Here is a 19,602-nt window from a genome sequence, read left to right as displayed (position 1 = left end):
AATAGAAATTATAGCATGTGCCAATCGTCCGCCGCTGAAAATACGCTTCCGCGACTCGAAGCGATCGCAGTAAGCCACATTCTGTACGATCGGGTCGCGTTACCTGGAATGTTCACGCGAACAAGTCGCAGTGCCTGAAACATTCACGCGAACGGGTCGCGGTACCTGGAATATTCGCGCGACCGTGTTGTGGCACGAATTCTGGCGAAAATTCGGAATGCAACGAGCGGAACAGCTCGATCGAGAGAGTCACGATTCTCGACCCACCTCGTAGTTACGCTCGTTGAGGCAGGTCAGTGCTCCGAACGGCGGATGCAGCGGCTCACAGGAACAGAGAAACGGTGAAAGCATTCCAACATGGCCGCCCAGGCGAGAGTGATCACGGTCCAGCAGCTCGGTTAATGTACTTTCTCCGCGGGACAGTCGAGATCCCAGAGAAAAGAAAAGAAATCGAGAAAGAAAAAGAGGAAAAGAGAGAGGGACAGGCTGGTGAGTAGGTAGCCCATACGTAATTCACTATCGTGGGGTTACGTAACGGGGCTTACGAAGAGAATTCTCAGCCGGTTGAACGGACCTGTGTGCGTACAATGTGCGTGTGACGTACCTACGTGTATTGTACGTACGCTTGTCATAGCTCTCTTTCTCCTTCTCTCTTGCCCGAATCGCGTACTCACGCAATTCTTCGTAGGTGTTGGACAGGTATGCGTGGACTACATTAAGCTCAGGAATGGATATAGGTGAAATTATACAGGTTTCGACGAGTAGGTTAGTTGGAACAAGAAAAGCGACGAAAGTCGAAGAGATGAAAAACTCTGTCGCGGAATACGCGGACATTAGGTGATGGTACAGTTAATTGTATGGTAACTCTTTATCTACGAAGGCTGTTTACGCGCACACGTTTACGGTCACAGTTAATGGAAGGATACACTGTTATTTAACGTGTTATTTAATTACGTAAAATATCTGAATAGTTTTATGTCATCATAGAACAGTTCCGTTTTCTTTGTCCGTGTTATGCATTAATTATATTAATTGCAATAGCATTATTACGTTCATCCGAATAACATCCTAATCTTCTTAGGAAATCAACCGCCAATATTAATTCCTCTCCCAAAGTACACAAATCCTTTACCGAACGATTCGTCCAATTCCACCCTCATTTGCAATGCTCCAAATACTTAATTCTCCAACCTTCTGAACCCTCCCCTCTCCAACCAAATGCAACTTCTATCGAAAAAGCAAAAGTAAAGAACCAAGGAAAAGGAGCAAAAAAGGAAACAAAGTTCTAAAATAGAAACCGATGTGGGGAGTCCGCGAAGAACAAAAGGTGGGCGAACGTTTATGAACGGCTCGCGATGTGTAACTGTATATGAGAAGCACATCGGTCTGTTTTACGCGAGCAGAACAAGAGGGCGAACGGGTAGGCCGAGTGTGTTGGTGACCTTCGATGATAGCCGTGGGTGGGGAGGTTGGTCGAGTAGCTAAACTCTACGCTTGGTAGGGAAGGGAAGGCGCGTGAGTTGAACAGAGAGATCGAGAAGGATCGAGAGAGATAGAGGTGAACGGGTCGGTAGGGAGACCCAGTTCGAGTTTGTTGAACCGGCCCGCCGGCGATTGGCCACACGAGTCGCGGAGTTCACTCTACTTGCCGAACGGAGGTAGGAGAAGGCGAGAGGAGACGGTGGGGCGAGGTGGCGGGCCGCTCGGTTAATTTCATCTTGCCCCAGTTACGGGCCAGGCAGGGTGAACGAACTAGCCTCACGCCAAGGCCCCACCGACCTACTTTCCTGTTCTACGGACCGCCGTGAGGGAAAGAGACCGACCGACTCACTCTCTGTACCTCTCTATACAACGCCGTGGCGAGTTCACGACGAGTTCAGGCCAAACAGAGAGAGAGACGAACACGACGCGAAAAGGAGAGGATACGTGGAAGCGCTCGAACGGGACAGAAGGAGTGAGAGAGAGAGAAAGAGAGAGCGCGAACGAACGAACAAACGCGTGCGTGTGTGTACCGAAGAGAGGGAGAACAGCGAACACTCTAGGGTGGGAGCCCCACTAGAGAGGCTCACTATCTAGGCTAGAACCACGAGCAAAAGGAAGAGAGGGAAGACCGAGCCGCGCAGGTGGGAGAGAGACGACGAAACCAAGAGACGGAGAGGGAGAAAAATTGCCAGAGCGCCGAGTGGAAGGCCGCCGACCGAGGGCAACGAACTAGCCTCGTCCCGGGCCCCGCGACCTACATTCCAACCCCGTTGGAAAGTGAAACTGCCTCTTTCTCTATTCCTTCCTACCTGAATCGTGATCTACGCTAGGTTAAGAATGTTTTTACGAGCCTGTTGTGCATGGTGGACACACTCCACGTAACATACACACGCGACCCTATAATCGATTTAAAATCGAACGGTCGTAAACGAGCGGGAAAATATTTTTACTCTCCCTTTCGTTTCGATCCGTTTCGTTTCAGCTGACCCTCAGGCTGTATTTCTTTTTTCCTTTTTCAACGGATGAAACGCGTGTACAAGTCACGAAAATGGATATGGGGGCTTACCGGCTAAAACTCGTCCCAATAGATTTTCACTATCCTGGGGCGCACCACGATAACAGACCTGGGCCGATTGCTCCTTGTCGTTGTCCAGTGGCTCGCTAGACGGTGACAGAATATCACCGGACGGCTGTTGTTCTTCGGCCGCACTGCCACGAGGTTTGAACTCTTGTACGGTCATTTCTCGTCACGACAGTCTGCCGCGATTATTACACTCTCTTCGATTGTCCCGCTCTTTTATCTCGCTTTTAGTATTAACGTACCAATCGCACGATCGTTAACGATAATCTCGTTCAGTAATAGTCCTTCCAATGATCTCACGTGTAAGGTTAAGGATGGCATAACACGATTTTCCATGCGTCCGTTCAAATCGAATCGCGCGAAACGTTAAAACGTTACTTTCTCCATTCTTTCGTTTGACAACTTCACTCTGTCTCTGTCTGTACCGAGACTGGCCGCGAGACACCGGCGCGAAAACTCGCGAGTTTGTTTTGGGTTAGGCTCGAAGTCAGTTCTGTCCACGCTCGCGAACAACAGTCCCCCTTCTTTTTGCTTCTCTGAACGGCACACTTTCCTTCGCGCGCACAACATACGACCACCACGATAATACGAGCTGTTGCTTTTCTATGGCGACCGCGTGGCCCTCGCGGTAACAGCAAATCGAAGCTTGCACGTTATTAGTTGATGTGTTGTGTGTGGCGTGCGATGCGGTGCGCGAGTGAGTTCGCCGCGGCGTGGCGTGCCGCGGCTTCGCGGCGCCTGCGCCGTGCACTGCCGATTCACATTCGCGTAATACCGCGTACTGGCGCCCCACGGTTTCTCTTCGCCATCAATTTTCAATATTATAATTTCTACCGCGATTATCTTCAACATTAGTATACAATTTCATCGTAAAGTCATTCTTTACGATAATATAAGGTAATATTTGCACCGTGCAGTGTGAAATTCGCGTTTGATACAATATGACATATCACGGAGCGTGTATGAATTAGAAATTACTGTATGAACGAATCCCCGACTTTTTGTTATTTTATTCATTTCATTGCCACTGTTTGAATGAATTTTAACAACTGTCACTTCGCATTGACGTATATGAATCAATATGTTATGTACTTCGATTTCATAATTTAAAAAGAGATATTTACGCTTTTGCTAAGCGATTACTACTAACCGAGATTATACATATACACACGGATATATAGACACGTTATTTGCAAGAGGAGAATTTAAATATTCAAATCGAAGTCATGTTCGATAGATTTGAAATTAGAGTAGTACGTGCTCGAGGAAGTACGCTCGAGCAACACGTCATTCTGTTTACTCCACCGAGCGAAGAGTTCTCGTTAGACGATTTGGTCGTGTATGAATTTTATTTCTCAAAGAAAAGAAGGAAAATTTCGTTTTGGAACGATAACGAGGCGGATTTATCGAGATTGAACCACGATGGTATCCTCAAGGCACAACCGGCTCGTTCCTATGGCCAATTGGCACGGTTGACCCGCCATTAGGATCAAGGATTTTTATCGGTAGTACGAAGAGGCCAAGCCTAGCCTTTATTATGCGTGCACGCGTGCACGAAGAAACCGCGTCGTAAAATCGCAGGCTATAACCACACGGAGAACAAAAGTAAATTTGTAGTCAAGGACCACCATGAAACCGGCGGTCCTATTTTACTCGTTTCAACCTCGCGCCAAATATACCCAGTCTAACATGAAATTCCACGTTTCAACGACAAATGACGAACATTAGGGTCATGATTAAGGTTTCTCGATTAACCTTTTGTCCGATAAAAGTCGCCTCGAGTATTTACCACCGTGAAAGAAAATTATATTACTTGATTGAACCCTTTGCTAGCACCTTGGCTATATGAATGCTGTCCATTTGTCAGGGATCAAAGTACTTTTCGGGTTCGGTCGTATGTCCACTCTCTGTCACCGAAGGCATCATTTCTATGCTACGTATATGATACTAATCGTGAGCAGATATATTCGAAGATACGTAGGATTCTTGGTCAGATTTTATAAGTCTTTCGAAGAAATTCTGCAGTGTCAAAATTAAAAGACAATAATCGATTACGATGTTAAACTCAGTACTCGATATTTCTGAACAACACGTAGTATCTTGATTGAAATTCCAAAAAATGTACATTTTATTTATGAAAATATCAGTTTGGCTCTTCCGACGTATTCTATGAATTTATTATTAATGATTGTTCAGTGTGAAAATTCATTCGATCACGTTCGACCGCAAACTATTAAAAGACACCCACCGATGGCGCCCAAGCATACGCTCCTGATCGGTGTGTGATACACAATCAGAGGATATGTACCTATCGTGCGTTCCTCTGACATGCTGTGTTGACTCACTAACACTCGGAGAGTGAAAGCTGTTTAACCCCGGTGGCAAACATGCACGCACGTATGTACGTATACTGTACACAGTAGCAACTGTGTGAACGTGCCTTTATACACTTCCATCGAGCACGTGGGTTACGTCTACGGAAAGTAGAAGTTAGATTACAGGTGAGCGGAACGCGTACCCATCCGAGCCTCCCTAATCCGGCTTCCACCTAGGTTGGGACTAACCTGCCTCAATTGTACTCCGTTAACCATTAGACCGTTGTTTCTGCTTCTATTATCTAACGTCATCGAGTCTCTCGTTGAATTTCGTCTTGCATTTGATAGCGACAACGCGTTATCTTGTTCTATTTCAGGGCCTTCTTACAAAATGATCTACTAGCTAATAATATTAACGAATAAACAAGTTGCATTTTACAGTTGTACGTCATACAGATTAATCACGTAAATTGTAATTCCTGGTATTTATTTGTAAAATTTAGTTTCTTTTATGATCAAACTTGTTTCTGTTATGTAAGGACTTAGGAACCCTAGAAAGACGTGTCTTGTAAAATTTCACTAATAATATCGTTTCAATCGTGAAAGAAGGCCCAGGTTGATATGTTAAGAATGGAATAATTAAATTGAATATCATACTTGCTACTTTCTTGAATATTTAAAATGTAAGTAATATTAAAGCGAAATAGTAAAAGTAAAGTATAAAGTAAAATATTGATTGTCGTGGTATGCGGCTATTTCTATAACCTTGTATCTTTAGATTTAACGAGTCTTTCTCTCAATTACGTAAGTAGTCATATTAAGATATTCCCTTTCAGACATAAAATATCATTGGCATTAGAAAATCAATAGAAATTGATTTTTCTTGTGGACCTGAATTGAAGCTTTCGCGACATAATTTAATACAAGAAAGACGACTGATAAATGAAAGTACAAGTAGATAAGAGATAAAAAGTATTATCGTTATCAACGAGATTCACACAGGTGGCCAGTGATACGTTATTTGAATATCAAAGTTCAACGATTTGTCAACGGTTATCGGCGAATCTTGAAATTATTCGTATTTATTCCTCTTTATTTATTTTCTTATTCCGCGAAGTTTATAATTCCTCGTAATTGATCGCCTCTTGCAATTCGTTTCGATTTGACCTTGTCCCTCTTGTTTCTTTGTTTTTCCGCATTAATTTTTTGTCTTTAAAAAATTCGACGATACTTGACAGCGATACAAATGATCGATGACCTATTGATTTCAATGAGAATTGCTGTTTTTCCCCCGAAAGAAATTTGCCCCGACAAAGTGCCACTAGCAATACACAACGGAAGGTTGAATCTAAATTGATGCAAACTGGGCGCAGTCCAAGCCTAACCTGCCCTAACTACGGGCCTTGAATAAACGGTTAGTGTGGCGTGGCCAGTGTGACAGACTGCTACCTTCTAACGGGAATAATTCTAGCGCCACTTGGATTCCTTTCTGAATCGATCCTCCACTCTCACTTTTCTTTCTCGCAGGTTCCCTCCTCTTATCACAACCTATAGATCGATTCCCAGTTATTACATTTTAATAGATAGCAATAAAATTCGAATACATATTTTATTTGATAACGCTATAGAGAATGTGTAAGATATCGATTATCACAGAGGTTAACGGCTCTAGACTTCCGGTGACGTCACGATGGTCCCTGATGACGACACACGATGTCGAAATCGATTAGAATGTTTATACCGAATAAGTCATATTTGCGAAGCCTATTATATATATTAATTTTTTGAAATAACTATGTAAGACACTGATTGATCGTACCATAAAATATATTATCAGTAAAATCACCGGAATATTTTCTTTTTAGTACTTCCTTTAAATACTTGTACACTTTTTAATCGTTGCAGAACTTTAATCGCTAAAGAAAAGTTTCCTATTATCTTTTATTTGTCATTCCAAGCATTTATCTTTTTCCAAACTTAAGATATATATATTAATTTTTTGAAATAACTATGTAAGACACTGATTGATCGTACCATAAAATATATTATCAGTAAAATCACCGGAATATTTTCTTTTTAGTACTTCCTTTAAATACTTGTACACTTTTTAATCGTTACAGAACTTTAATCGCTAAAGAAAAATTTCCTATTATCTTTTATTTGTCATTCCAAGCATTTATCTTTTTCCAAACTTAAGATATTGCGAATAATGCATGCCTGGGGCTATAAATAATGATGACATTTATCGATTCGTCAATAAGTAAATATGATCAACTCGTTCTTACAGTCTTACATATGCACATTATAACTTGTCATGTTGAATTAATCGACGACATCAATGTTGTACGTAATAATACATACAAAATTCATAAATCAGTGAACGTAGTATCTGAATTCGAATATTTCTTACTGGACGATTGGTAGTAGATTAATTTTTATTGAAATAGGACAAGAGTCAGCGGGAGGTTAATTGTTTTTACTTGAAGGCTACATCGAAATGATCCGTACAACTTTATTGGACGACTTCACTTCGCGTCTAGATCATGGTCATCGTGTAAATCCGCTAAATGGTTCGAATTGCATATATTACTAGAGACTGTCAGACTCGACGTGACTATTCTAAATATAATCGAAGCCCGACCTGCCCTAACTACGGTCGTGACCATAGAGACACGCCATGATTGAGCTCAAACGTCCAAGGAGATTAATTTCCAACCGACTGCAGAGCTCCCTGTGTTTCTCGTCGCTTTGAGCTTCAATCTCCTAACAAACTTTGATTGTTGAAACCATAATATAGGTGCAAAACATTTTCTTTTAATTAAATTAGTTTCCATAAAAAATGAGAAGATCCAATTCGATAAAAAATATTCTATTCATTTTAATATTAAAATTCACCTGTACAACATGGATCTATTAACGTTGATTAATAAAATAAAATACAAATAAAACTACAATAAATACATGCTTTAATGTAATGTAATGTAAGTGATATCTCTTTGTTATTTATATTTCCTGACAATTTCATATGTATATATAAATACATGATTGTTATGTTAATCGTATTTTACCATTCAATCATCCAAATCCTATTTTTATTTATTCTTCTGTCTGAAATATTCAGTTTCTTAGAATCAACGCTTCGAATAATACATTTTTCTTTTTACAGATTACATGTCTTCTTATCATTATACTGTTTGTGCAGCTACTGTAAAGCTAATTGTATGATGAGATATCTGCAGGAAATATTGTTCGCAGCTTCCTTAACTAAACAATATCACTCATTCTCTTACGAATCAGTTGAATAATTGTCAATACGAATTGATTGCTTCAAATCCGTGTATTCCACTAATGGTCGAGGAATTAACCTCAGAGATTCCTCGCAACTGCGCGATTTTTCAAATAAAGTCTTCTGTCAGCTTGCAGTAAAACGAGAAAAAAGAGTAAAAATGAGGGAAAAAAAGGTCGATGAAGCTAAAGACAGCGACGCTCTTCTCTGCTCCCTTCACGTTCAAAGCGTCGAGAATCGAACCACCGTTACCTTGAATCCCCTTTGTGCGGACAACGGGGAAGATTTATCACTAGTTGAGATCCCGACGTTCCATGGCGAAGCATGTAATCGACCCAGCCGAGTCTACCTGGAACACCTGTTAGCTAATCTCTCTGTTCGTCGGGAGAACCATTACAGCTGAGGATAAAAGGAAAAGGAAAGGAGATCATAAGATCCTGCTGGTGAACAGAGGATGAAACGAAAAAGTTTTTCTTCCGTGGAAGAAATCCTCTCGCGGAGTTAATACGTTGGCCACTTCAGTCGTTCGTAAACTTCGTCCGAGATCTTCGCCGAGCAGAGCAGAAAATAAAAGAGAGGGTGAAACTTCAGCGGGAAAAAGCGATTTCATTTATTGGTAGGAAATAAAGTGGAAATGATAACGATAATTTTCGTTGATAGATATTCGACGAATACTCTTCCATGCTCGCGTTTGCTAGAATTTTGGAATGTCACGCGATGGATTAGGTGGAAACGGAGAGCGCAGATAAATAATTTTCTAAAGGAGGAGATATTGTAGAAATAGCGAGAGGAATAATTGAAAGGTATTAATGATGAAATTTCACGCGATAAGATAGCTATGAATTGCATGATAATGAACGCTGAATCAGCCTCCTGAATACTTGATTACCTGATCGCGTCTCCTTGCGTACCTATCGTTGTCATGTTCGATTGATGTAATATACCGTAACGCTAATAGCTGAGATAATTGAAATTTGCGACGCTTTATCAGGCACGATTTATGTATTTATCTGGAAACGCTTCGTCTTTCTCTCGGTAAAGGAAACCTATCACAGAAGAAGCAATTTTTAACGCACGAACGTTCTTAAACTAATCGTTGCAAAGTCCGTGATACTGCAAGGAATCATCTCTCAAGGGATCATCTTTCTTTCGTTTTTCAACACGTGAAAATCAGAAAGCAACAACGAAGTACGATTTTAAATTCAACATTGTATAAAGACTAACTTCATTGAAATTTAAAAATAACGTACGCAAACTCTATCTAAAATAAAAGCCCCGCAAATCGTTTTAAGTGGAACAAACTAAAGAAACTCAGGCGAAATTCAGAGCGGCTTATAACTTATCCAAACCGATTTTCATTTCGGCGAGAATCATTAAGTTAAACTATTTGGCAATGGAGGAAATTTTCTATGCTTTCCCCATCAGAGAATTCATTGGTAGTCGCCAGGTAGAGAATTTACAAACTAGAGTCAAGTGGTCACGGGGTTGCGGCTAAACTTTATGGTTGCGGTTTTCGCACTCTCTTCACGCGTTGTGATCATAAATTTCCAGAGTACGGTGGCCACGTTACATACTCGTAAATCATTTACAGTGACTCGAAAAGATTTTCGCCGTTCTTCTCTCGGACAGATTCCATCTCCGCTGGGAGAGAGACAAATCATCTTGTCCACAGTTCAAATAGAGAACTTTCAAGAATCTTCGCCGTTTTGTGCTCGCTCTGTGTGTCAAACATTGTAGTGGTACATTTATAAACACAAAACAATTTACTTCACAGCTTTGAAGCCACTTTATTGCGATAATTATTGGAATTATGAGCAGGTAATTATTTTTGTCTAGTGCAGAAAAATCATAACTGCAATATTTTTAATTTCTGAATTTTACACCACGATAAAACTGAATTTACTCTGCTTGTTATCTTTGTCTTCTCGTAAATTATCGTCGATTAAATTATCACGAGTATCCTAATATTCTTTCAGATCTCATCGGATGAATAATTTTCACAACGTGGAATTACAAATTTGTACAAAACAATATCGAAGAACCTCGGTAAAATTCAATGGAATTGAAGGAATTTGGAAGTGAAGTATCGATTTAAAATTATAATTATACAAATTATGCACGATCGTAGGAAGAAACGAAAGTTTCATATCTGAAAAGCACTACGGATAAATTCCAATCCGTTCAGATAACTACTATGACAGCAGTATATTCCTTTGATTAAGATATCACTCGAACATCGCAAATTACACTCGCCAGTCGACTTTATCTGCTTCTCGCTGGCCTATGGACACTGATATACGACTGGTTACCGTAACCGTTGTCTCGGTTGCATGTGCAACGTGTTACGTGGTCAAAAGCAACTACGTAACCAGAGTTGCATTGATAAGAAAGTGCAGGATCCAAGTCCCGTAGTCGGAGAATAAGTGTCTCGTTCAAGTATTTACAATATTATTCGCATTAAACTTCTGTCATGTTTGCATCTGAACAAAGAAATTCGCTACAGCTTCGTGAAATATATTTCTTTCAGAAAAATTCACTGGCGAAGTGACGGCTTTGGTATTAGAAATTGAGGCGATACATTTGTTCGAGATAACTAAATGTACCGTTAATATAAAATATACCGACGGTAGATTAAAGACAGTGAAAGGAAGAACAGATATTTTGTGCGCGGTGAACGAATAAAATTTTCTTCAAATATTTGAAATGAAAAATTAGCCGCAGTGGGACATTTTTTTCTATTTTTTTTTTTTTTTCTGTTCTTTTGTGTAATTACGGACCCTTCAACTTCCTTGGAATTCTTGAAATATTACAGTCATAAAACTTAACGGCAATGTTTCTTTCTCTGACTCTGACTTCTCACAGTTTCAAAGCTACTCGACCTTCCTAATTTATCAATTCATTCATATTTACTTCACTAAACTGGATACTTTAATTTACTTCTAAGTTAATCTGGCTTTTATAGTTTTAAAACTACTTTGCCAACCCCTTGCGCAGAAATTGTTTTCCCTTGTTTGTTCTCTGCCAAATCCCGCTTTACTTCATTCCGAATTTTAAGCTGACCTCAAGGTGCAAAGGATTAATTTCCCTAGCAGTTTAACCAAATATGTCAAAATTACCGAAATACCGACGTATACATTCTATTCCTTTCTTTCTCTTTATCTCGTAAGCAATATCATCGATCATCTTACCGAAGAAAACCTTGGCTCGTTCTGAAAATGAGAAAAACCCGCGATTGCCCACATGCCCGCGGAAGCTAACCACACGTGCACACGCACGCGCTGCCCACGTATCCATCGTCATTGGGTCCCATAGAGGAGGGGGGAAGGACAATTTTATTGCATTCTGATGCAGGCCTACTTGCATCGAGACAATGGTCCCAGGGAGATATGCAACCGGCCACGACAGATATGTCGGTGCAACGTACTCGTAGACTCGCGTGGGACTTCGTCTTCTCCTCGTTGCGACAGCTACCCACCGGCCGAGGGAATTTTTGACGAGCAGGTTGCGCTTTCGATTCCCGCCGGTTCCGCTATATGGGAAAAAAATCGAGTTGCGACTACGTTATGTCGAAATCCCAACGTCTTCGAATTCCGTGTCAGCGAAAAGACAGGGTAAGTTAGCTGGCTAGAAAAATGGCAATGAAAGGCGTAATTTTTAAACTGAGATAATTTTGAGACTACAGAATCGTCCCCGACCAAGCATTCATAGAATTGATCGCATTTTGTGTTTGAAAAAATTGAAAAGTTTGAAAAAATAAGTAGCAAATTGTACAAGTGAATGTTATAAAACGAAGAGGTTTTTCAGACGAACAAATTATTAAAGACGGATGAACATGATTCTCCAAGTTAGGACGAATATATTTATGAGAATTGAAAAAGGAAAAGAAAAGTGAAATAACCCCGCAAAGAAACTGAATAACTGCAATTAACTCGGTGAAACGTTCCGCAACATCTCGTTAAAATTCCCAAATCAGTTTGCCCTCAAATCGAAATCCATTTCTCGACTTAAACATCGTATCCAACAAGTCAGATTCGAGAAATCTCTGTTCATAAAGACTCGAAAGATCTCAAAGCTGGAAGAAACTCGTGACTAACGCTAAACGGAAGCGAACAAAGAATTTAGAAACCGAGCCGGCCAGCCCGATGACCTACTTGGTTGTTATTGCGTCAAGGGGAAAAATTAAGACGGTCGCTAAAAATCTGGTCGCTGTGCCGCGCTGCTTGGAACCAGTTGCGCGACTATTCATCCTGCGTTTGCACCAGCACGGTTCATTTATCAGGCCGGTATCCAAATTAACCGGCGTCTACCAGCGACAATGGTTGCTACGGTTGGTATCGCGATTCCGTATCGGACCACCCGGGGCCAGCTGCTTTTTGCCCGCGAAAACAACGACAATCGTATCACGGGACAGGCTGCCGAGCTACCATAAAATTACCCCGTCCGCATAAATCCGCGGATCGATCGACCGATAAAACGTGGCTGGGCCTGGCAATCAGCCGGTGAAAACGCGTGCCTCTTACGACAGGCCCGGTAACGACGCCCAGGGGTGAAGGAACTTTATCTGACTGTCGGCTATCCGGTAGCGTAACGCCGCTGAGAACCGCATTTCCGCGTTTCTGGCCCCCTTTCGCGCTCTCTTGCAATCGGTTAGGCTCGTGGACGATCGTGAGATCTGTTTGCGAATTGGCACTTTTCGGTGCGGGGGACAATCGCAGGAATTTATAGTTTTGAAATTGGATGTCGTCAGAGTGACGGTATTTAAAATTTATCTTCAAAGGTGAACGTCGCCACAGTGATGGTATTTAAATAATCCGTAGTATGCAGATAGGCGATTTGTAATTTGTATTTATTTGCAATGACTTCTAAGGCTCGTGAATCTACATTCAGGTTTAAAGCGTATGGTTTAAGTAAAATAAAATTTCTCTTGAATGTCGGATGTTGACACAGTGATGATACTTACAATTTTTCTAGAGACTCCGATGTCACGGTAAATATTTGTTAACTCCAACATGCTTCGACCAGTTGTTTGTGTCAGCAGGAAAATATGTTAACCGCGATAATCACAAATCTCTGGCTTCTTCTGTCAGACCGGATGAATCATGTAATGTTTCTTGGCAAAAAGCAATGAAAAAATATGTTTTCTTTTTTCAGACGAATGTTATATATAATTCGCGCGACACAAATAACTCAGGTCTTTCACAACGGGCAACGTGTTACGATTATTATTTATTAATATACTAAGCGTATTTACGTCACGTTGATGTATTTTCATTTCCATCTAAACGCCATTCTTCTACGAATTTAAGTCTCGTAAGTAAAGGAATAGTAGCTTTAAGGTGGGAAAGGTAGAGAGTGTACTGCTTATGTATCTCGAGTGACTTCTGGCGGTCTTTAAATATTGAACGAAGAGATTGCGAAGAAGTTTAAGTGCAAGGAACTTTAAGATTCACTCCTTAGGGGCTGATTTTTCCAATAGTTTCAATTTCGAACGATGAGATAGCGCAGGATAGTGTGAACTCGCGATTCTTAGGCGACACGTTGGAAATTTGCAATTTTTCACGAGGCGATGTTTCTTCTAAACAGGAGAATCGAGAAGTAGTTAAATTTAAGGAAAACGACACGTCGAAGCATCCGAGCTTTGACTTGAAACGTGGATATTTTCTAAATGTAAATCCGTAGAAGCTTGAGAATTTTTAGCTGATGTTTGATGAGGACTATGAATTTTTATGAAAGACAAATATCTTTGAAACAGCGAACCGTTGAAACATTCAGTCCCCGCGATAGGAGACTTGTTGCTTCGCCGTTCGAAAACCGTAATATGTAAATCCAGTTTTTACTAAACCGTAAACACCACGAACCATCGTACAAAGTTAGGGAAAAGAAAAAAAAAAAAGGAAAGTGAATTTAATTTACCATTTATACATTTTGTGCAACGTGATCTCGATTTGGATTAATAGGTGGATCGCGAAAGAAAGAATGACGCAAAGACTACTGTTTTCCCCTACGTGAAAGTGATGGCTTAATATGTATGTGTATTGAAACATGCTGTGTGAAAGAACAAACAGAAAAAGTGGTGAAACTCTATAGAAATGTAAAAAGTATTACGATATAGGAGAATCATTCTTCTCCGCGTAAGAAATAAATTTCTACCAATTAACTTTATAAATTCGAAATCATCCGGTTATCCTAATGAATATAAAGTTTCGATAATCTAAAAATTTCGTTTGTAACATAAATTCTTAACGATCGGTGCTAAATTAATATTTAAATCAACGTCAATCCTAATAATACCCAATATTCGATACCCAACAGAGAATTAAATTAAAGAGAAAGTAAACTTGCGATTTATTAATCGCTGACATTATTATTTACGAATAATACAGCAGAAATATTGACGAATCGTGAAAAAAATTGCAGCATCCGTTAATCACCGATTTGTAACAGTTGGTTTAATGCCGTAATGAACATCGATCCGTTTACGCCTCTAATTTAATACATTCCCACGAGCGGATCGAGGCGTAGAGAAAAGAGAGCGCAAGGCAGCCCGCGAAGTTGCGGAGGTGTTTCGAAAACATTGCGTCGCGTAATCATTGCTCTCGCACGGCTGTCGAGACCGAGATGCAGCCTCGCACATGCAGCCACGGTTGCACATGCAGTTGCTCAATGAGCCGTGTTGGTATGTACGCCGGTCACCGACTCCAGATGTCCGATTCCGTTCGAGCCTGAGTGATCTATCGATCGAACGTTGCTCTTATGAAATTCAAATTTCCCGCCGCACGGTAACCAGAATAAACGATCGCCTATTCTACTTCGACTTACGATTGAACCGTTTATTTGCCGAATCGGTTAACACGGCGAAACAAAAAAGCAGAGTAAATCGATGAAATTACGTAAGACAAGTATCAATTATCATAGAATTGCTTTGGCAGGAAAATTACAAAAAGTGCAGTTATGTGTAATTTGCTGAATTATGCATCTTTCGAGATTGCAGGTTTCCGATGTTTTTTTTACAAATGGAATAGAATATATGATAGAAAGAGATACCTAGAATAGTTTGAAAATTTTGTATCGTAAACTCGTATTAAATTATATAAATTATTGCTTCTATTAAATAATTACGATCAATATCTCACATTTTACGTTTTACATTTTAAATAATTTGCACTTGTTTCGGCTGGAACATCAGATAGTTCAAACTGCTGTTAATTTTTCGATAATACATGTTCAGAAAGATAATGCGACCTTCAACACCTACTATACACGTACTGATAAAGAATTCATATTTCATTAATAATACTTCACTCTCTCTGAAACGATTAAATCGATCAATTTGCTTATCTATACAGCTCACGTCGTCTAAATCTTAGAAAATTAAAATAGTTCGAGATTTCTGCCTTTCCATGACATTTCACCCACAAACTATACATTTCAATCGAACCAGAACCAAACGATACCCTTTTCAAAGTCTTCGTTGTTTCTCTCTGTCTGACCAATGAGCGAGCAATTACGAGAACGAGGCGGGAGAGACTCTGTTGAACGTAATGAAGATCTCTCGAAGACTGTGCGAGATCGATCACCCTTCAGCGTTATCCCGTGAAATCGGCTATCCGGTCCGAGCTATCCATCCATCTGTATGTCCGTCAGCAGTCGCGTATCTCGCCTCGTTTCCAACTTTGGATTGTAGGCTACACTTTCCCGGCCCAACCGTTCCAGTCAACCTACCTCGGCCAGGCCTACGCTTCTACTTGCTTGCGAAACAGGGACGAGACCCAGTTACCCACATTCTGCGCCAGATATTGGCCGGTAATTAAATAGCCGCCGATTTTCCGCCAACCTTTCGACTTACATTCTACTACGTCGTAGCTGGTAGCACCGGCAAATGTCATTTATTATTGTGCATTCTGGTTTCGGTCGTTCCGACACCGTTCGTCTATAGAAATAACTTATTACAGTGAAAAGGGCGATCGAATGGAAGATAATGGTTGTAAGAATCGAAATGGAAATCTTTTGTCGTGGCGTGATTTAGGAAATGAAAAGGTAGAAACGTTGGCTGATAACAGAGATTTTCCAATTGAAATAGGTATAACTTGGAATATTTGGTAGGTAGAATTCATGAAGTAGAAATTGTAACAATGGGAGTAGAATTAATTGGGAATATCTCGCTAATAGGTAGTTTTAGCATCGAAATTGTTAAAATAGCAGTATTTGGTATAATTGGAAGCACTTTGATGATAATCATTTTCAGAGTAGAAATTGTAGGTATCTATAATGGGAGTATCTCGAATGATTGCAGCATATTTTAGGAATTTCAGAATTTGTATAATGGTAGTATTTGGGTACAAATATTTAAAGCACAGATATTCGAAATAAAAATCTGTAATATAGGATTGATCAATATAATTTGTAGCAATATTTAAATTCCTAAAAAAAAAAAATTCTAAAAATACGTTTATATACAGAACCGAACTAAACTAAACAGTTACATACGAGAGAACTGAATTAATTTGGAAAACTAAACTTAAAAAAATGGACCGAATCTCCCCTCCCAAATTTTTTACAATTCTGATCGATTCTGATTCGCTTCACGAATCAGCCGTAAATACTTGAAAATCCTACGACGTATCGTGTACCAAAAAAAAGTCTCGTTCTCCTCCTATTTTCTCAACTTTAACTTTCCTCCGCCACTTTCTCCGTGTCTTCTTCTTTCCACGTTCATCGTTTCCCAATCGCTGTTCCCTTTACACTTTTTAGCACCCTGCCGATGGTCATCGAGGTGAAATTCATCAAAGAACGCCGTTCCTAAAACTCGAGGATCGTCTTCTCGTACACACTTTGTTTGTTGATCAATTTGACACGGTGTTTCGAGTTTCTGTTGCACAATCAGCGACCTAGAATGTTTAGGTGCACGAATCCGACAAGAAATACGAAACGTTTAAATTAAACAAAAAAAAAAAAAAAAAAAAAGAGAGAAGAAAGAAAATCTGCCACGAGGTGCACGCGCGTGGCCGCGCGCTATTCCGATCATGTAACCGGCATCCACTTTCTAATGCTTCGCGGGATTGCATAATACCGTGTATACATGAAATTAAGAATCGTTGGACTCAATTAACTTTATTACCGACTTTTCTTACTTTCCTTTTCACCTAGTTACCCGGGACATGTAATTTATTGGCCTTTGTGAGTATACACCGGCTACCAGAAGTATTTCTGCGTACAGTAGAGAACCTCATTTATGGGAACGAAGTTTCATTTAATACCCGATTGAGAGACTTTTGTCGATTGAATCCATTCATCCGAGCACGGGCTTCTTCTATGCGAACGGAAAATAATAGATAGTAGCGAAAATTAGTGAACTCATATTATACGAACTGTAATTATAAAGTAAACCGTTTGTCTCTTCGCAAATGCGGATAAATGGAATTCTGTTACATTCTTATTTTCTAGCGACGAGCTTTCCTTTTTCTGTTTTATAATACATTTCATTTTCATAGTGTAACATTCTCGTAATCATAGAAAAATACTAATGCAACTAAATAGATGGAAAATTTAATGTACTCGGACTTTATTAATTAACAAATGCTATAATAAATATAATGATGTTCGAATACTTTTTGTGCCTATTTGCGTTTCTTATGCGTAATTGTTTTCTTGGAAAAGATGAGATTCTTTGTTGAATTGAAGAAAATTATTCTGTAACTCTGTTCGTCGCACAAATAATTATTCGAACATCATTGTATTTATCATAGCATTTGCGTGCTAATTAATTAAGTCCGAGTACATTAAATTTTCCATTTATTTAGTTGCAGCAGATTTTTAAAATGTAGCTTCCAGGATTTGGAAATCAATGATCAATGATATCGTAATCGTTGTAGAATCTTTATCCTGAATATTGTTTGATGTAAGAAAATCTTTACTTTCCTTTTCACCCGATATCGCTATATGTATTATTTACAGGTTACTGTACAGTGTCTGTTCGGTAACTGTGTAAGTAATTGTTCAAGTAACTGTACAGAAATGCAGCAGAAGGTTATCAACCTTTTCTACGAGTTCACCGATTACACGAACCGAAGGAAAGTAACAACAATCGGCCGGCATCGAGTCGCATTCTCTCTACGCTCAACATTATTAAGAGCGTCTGGCACGAAGAATCAATTTGCTCCAACGTCCAATAGATCTCCGATACTTGGCGATCTTCCCACGACTGTGGTGGTCCACGAGATAATCGTGGAACGGCTTGTACGTCGTTAATTAAACGATAACCACGTAAACCACTACGTGAATAAAGATTGTTGAATCGTCACGATACATTATTGTTAATTACGAAAAAATATCCACGATTTCTACTACGTTGTACGTACAGTAACGTACCAAACTATCTGGCCAGATTTTCTTACAAAATCCTATGTGTATTTATAAAACGTACGATCTTATTGCAAGGTATAATTCTCAACCGTTTTCATAAAATAAAATTAACTACGCTTTCTATGGAATGTAATTTTTCTGTCTGTACAAAATTAAATCTGTTATAATTCATCATCGTTAAATGGTTTTATAAAATGCAAAAACAAATAGAGAAAGAAATTGCAATATTTAAACGTACATAAATAGTGAGAGGGAAAATATTAAATTTCACTCAACTTCTACGTTCGAAACTTTCGAGAAAATATTCGAAAGTATAAATTGACATAAAAAAGAATTTACAAATGAAACGTTTACCGTACGTTGATTTTTAGCAATTTGCATAAGTAACTAGAAAAATCCACACGTGTCGCAAGCAGATTCGCAAGGACAATGGCGTCACGTAAACCTGCGATTGATTCTGGGAAAATAGATGGTCGCTGGAATCGACATTTCGCAGCTGATATTCCCTATATGACAGCGAAGAACGCGAAAGTGTAATTGAATTTGACGCAAAGTTAATCTCTGCACGTCTCCCAGCTCATAAACTTTCGAACGACCGACGACGTTTATGCATCGATTCTCAGAGCGATAAAAAAAAAAAACGACGTTCCTTTGCTTCTCGATCTGCATCTCGATCTTCTTATGATTGATTAACCGTGCAAATGCAACGTAATAAATTTGTTCTTGTCAAGTAAGTTGAATCGACACCGGCGATTTCACTTTTCACTAAACAATCAGTCGAATCGCACGCCGATCTCTCGTTCGAATTTATCTATTCGTTTAAAGTAGTAGGTCGAGGTGAATTTTTGCTTCGACGTGGCAGGAAGCGATAAAAGCCGAAGAAATCTATAAATCAAGTTGTAAATCTGTGATTTGTTGAACGTTCGTTAGAACGGGATATTTTTATTGGCCGTAATATTGCTAATTTGAATAGCTGCATTATATTTCCCAAATTCGTGCTACGCAAATTGGAGTAAAAGTTGGAAAAATAATTGCTGGCTTCGTTATGTTACGCGGACTGTACGATGATAAATTTG

General features: G+C 39.7%; 1 protein-coding gene across 2 annotated transcripts in view; it reads right to left on the bottom strand.

The window, feature by feature from the left end:
• The window catches only part of LOC100644185 (nuclear hormone receptor E75), a 214,377-nt gene that overhangs the window by 105,583 nt on the left and 89,192 nt on the right, over positions 1-19,602 (bottom strand). Inside the window, exon 1 of one of the 2 annotated variants that reach the window (XM_020865430.2) lies at positions 2,549-2,738. The exons of the other annotated variant lie outside the window; for it this stretch is intronic. Within the exon in view, the coding sequence (XP_020721089.1) occupies positions 2,549-2,723 (175 nt within the window). The 5' untranslated portion in view covers positions 2,724-2,738. Of the gene's footprint in view, positions 1-2,548; positions 2,739-19,602 lie in introns of those variants that run through there. 2 annotated transcript variants of the gene reach the window in all.

This window comes from Bombus terrestris, chromosome 11 (genome assembly GCF_910591885.1).
Source record: "Bombus terrestris chromosome 11, iyBomTerr1.2, whole genome shotgun sequence".
In the NCBI taxonomy this organism is placed as follows: domain Eukaryota; kingdom Metazoa; phylum Arthropoda; class Insecta; order Hymenoptera; family Apidae; genus Bombus; species Bombus terrestris.
The sequence above is the reverse complement of the archived record's forward strand: the minus strand, read 5'-3'. Positions and strand labels throughout refer to the sequence as shown.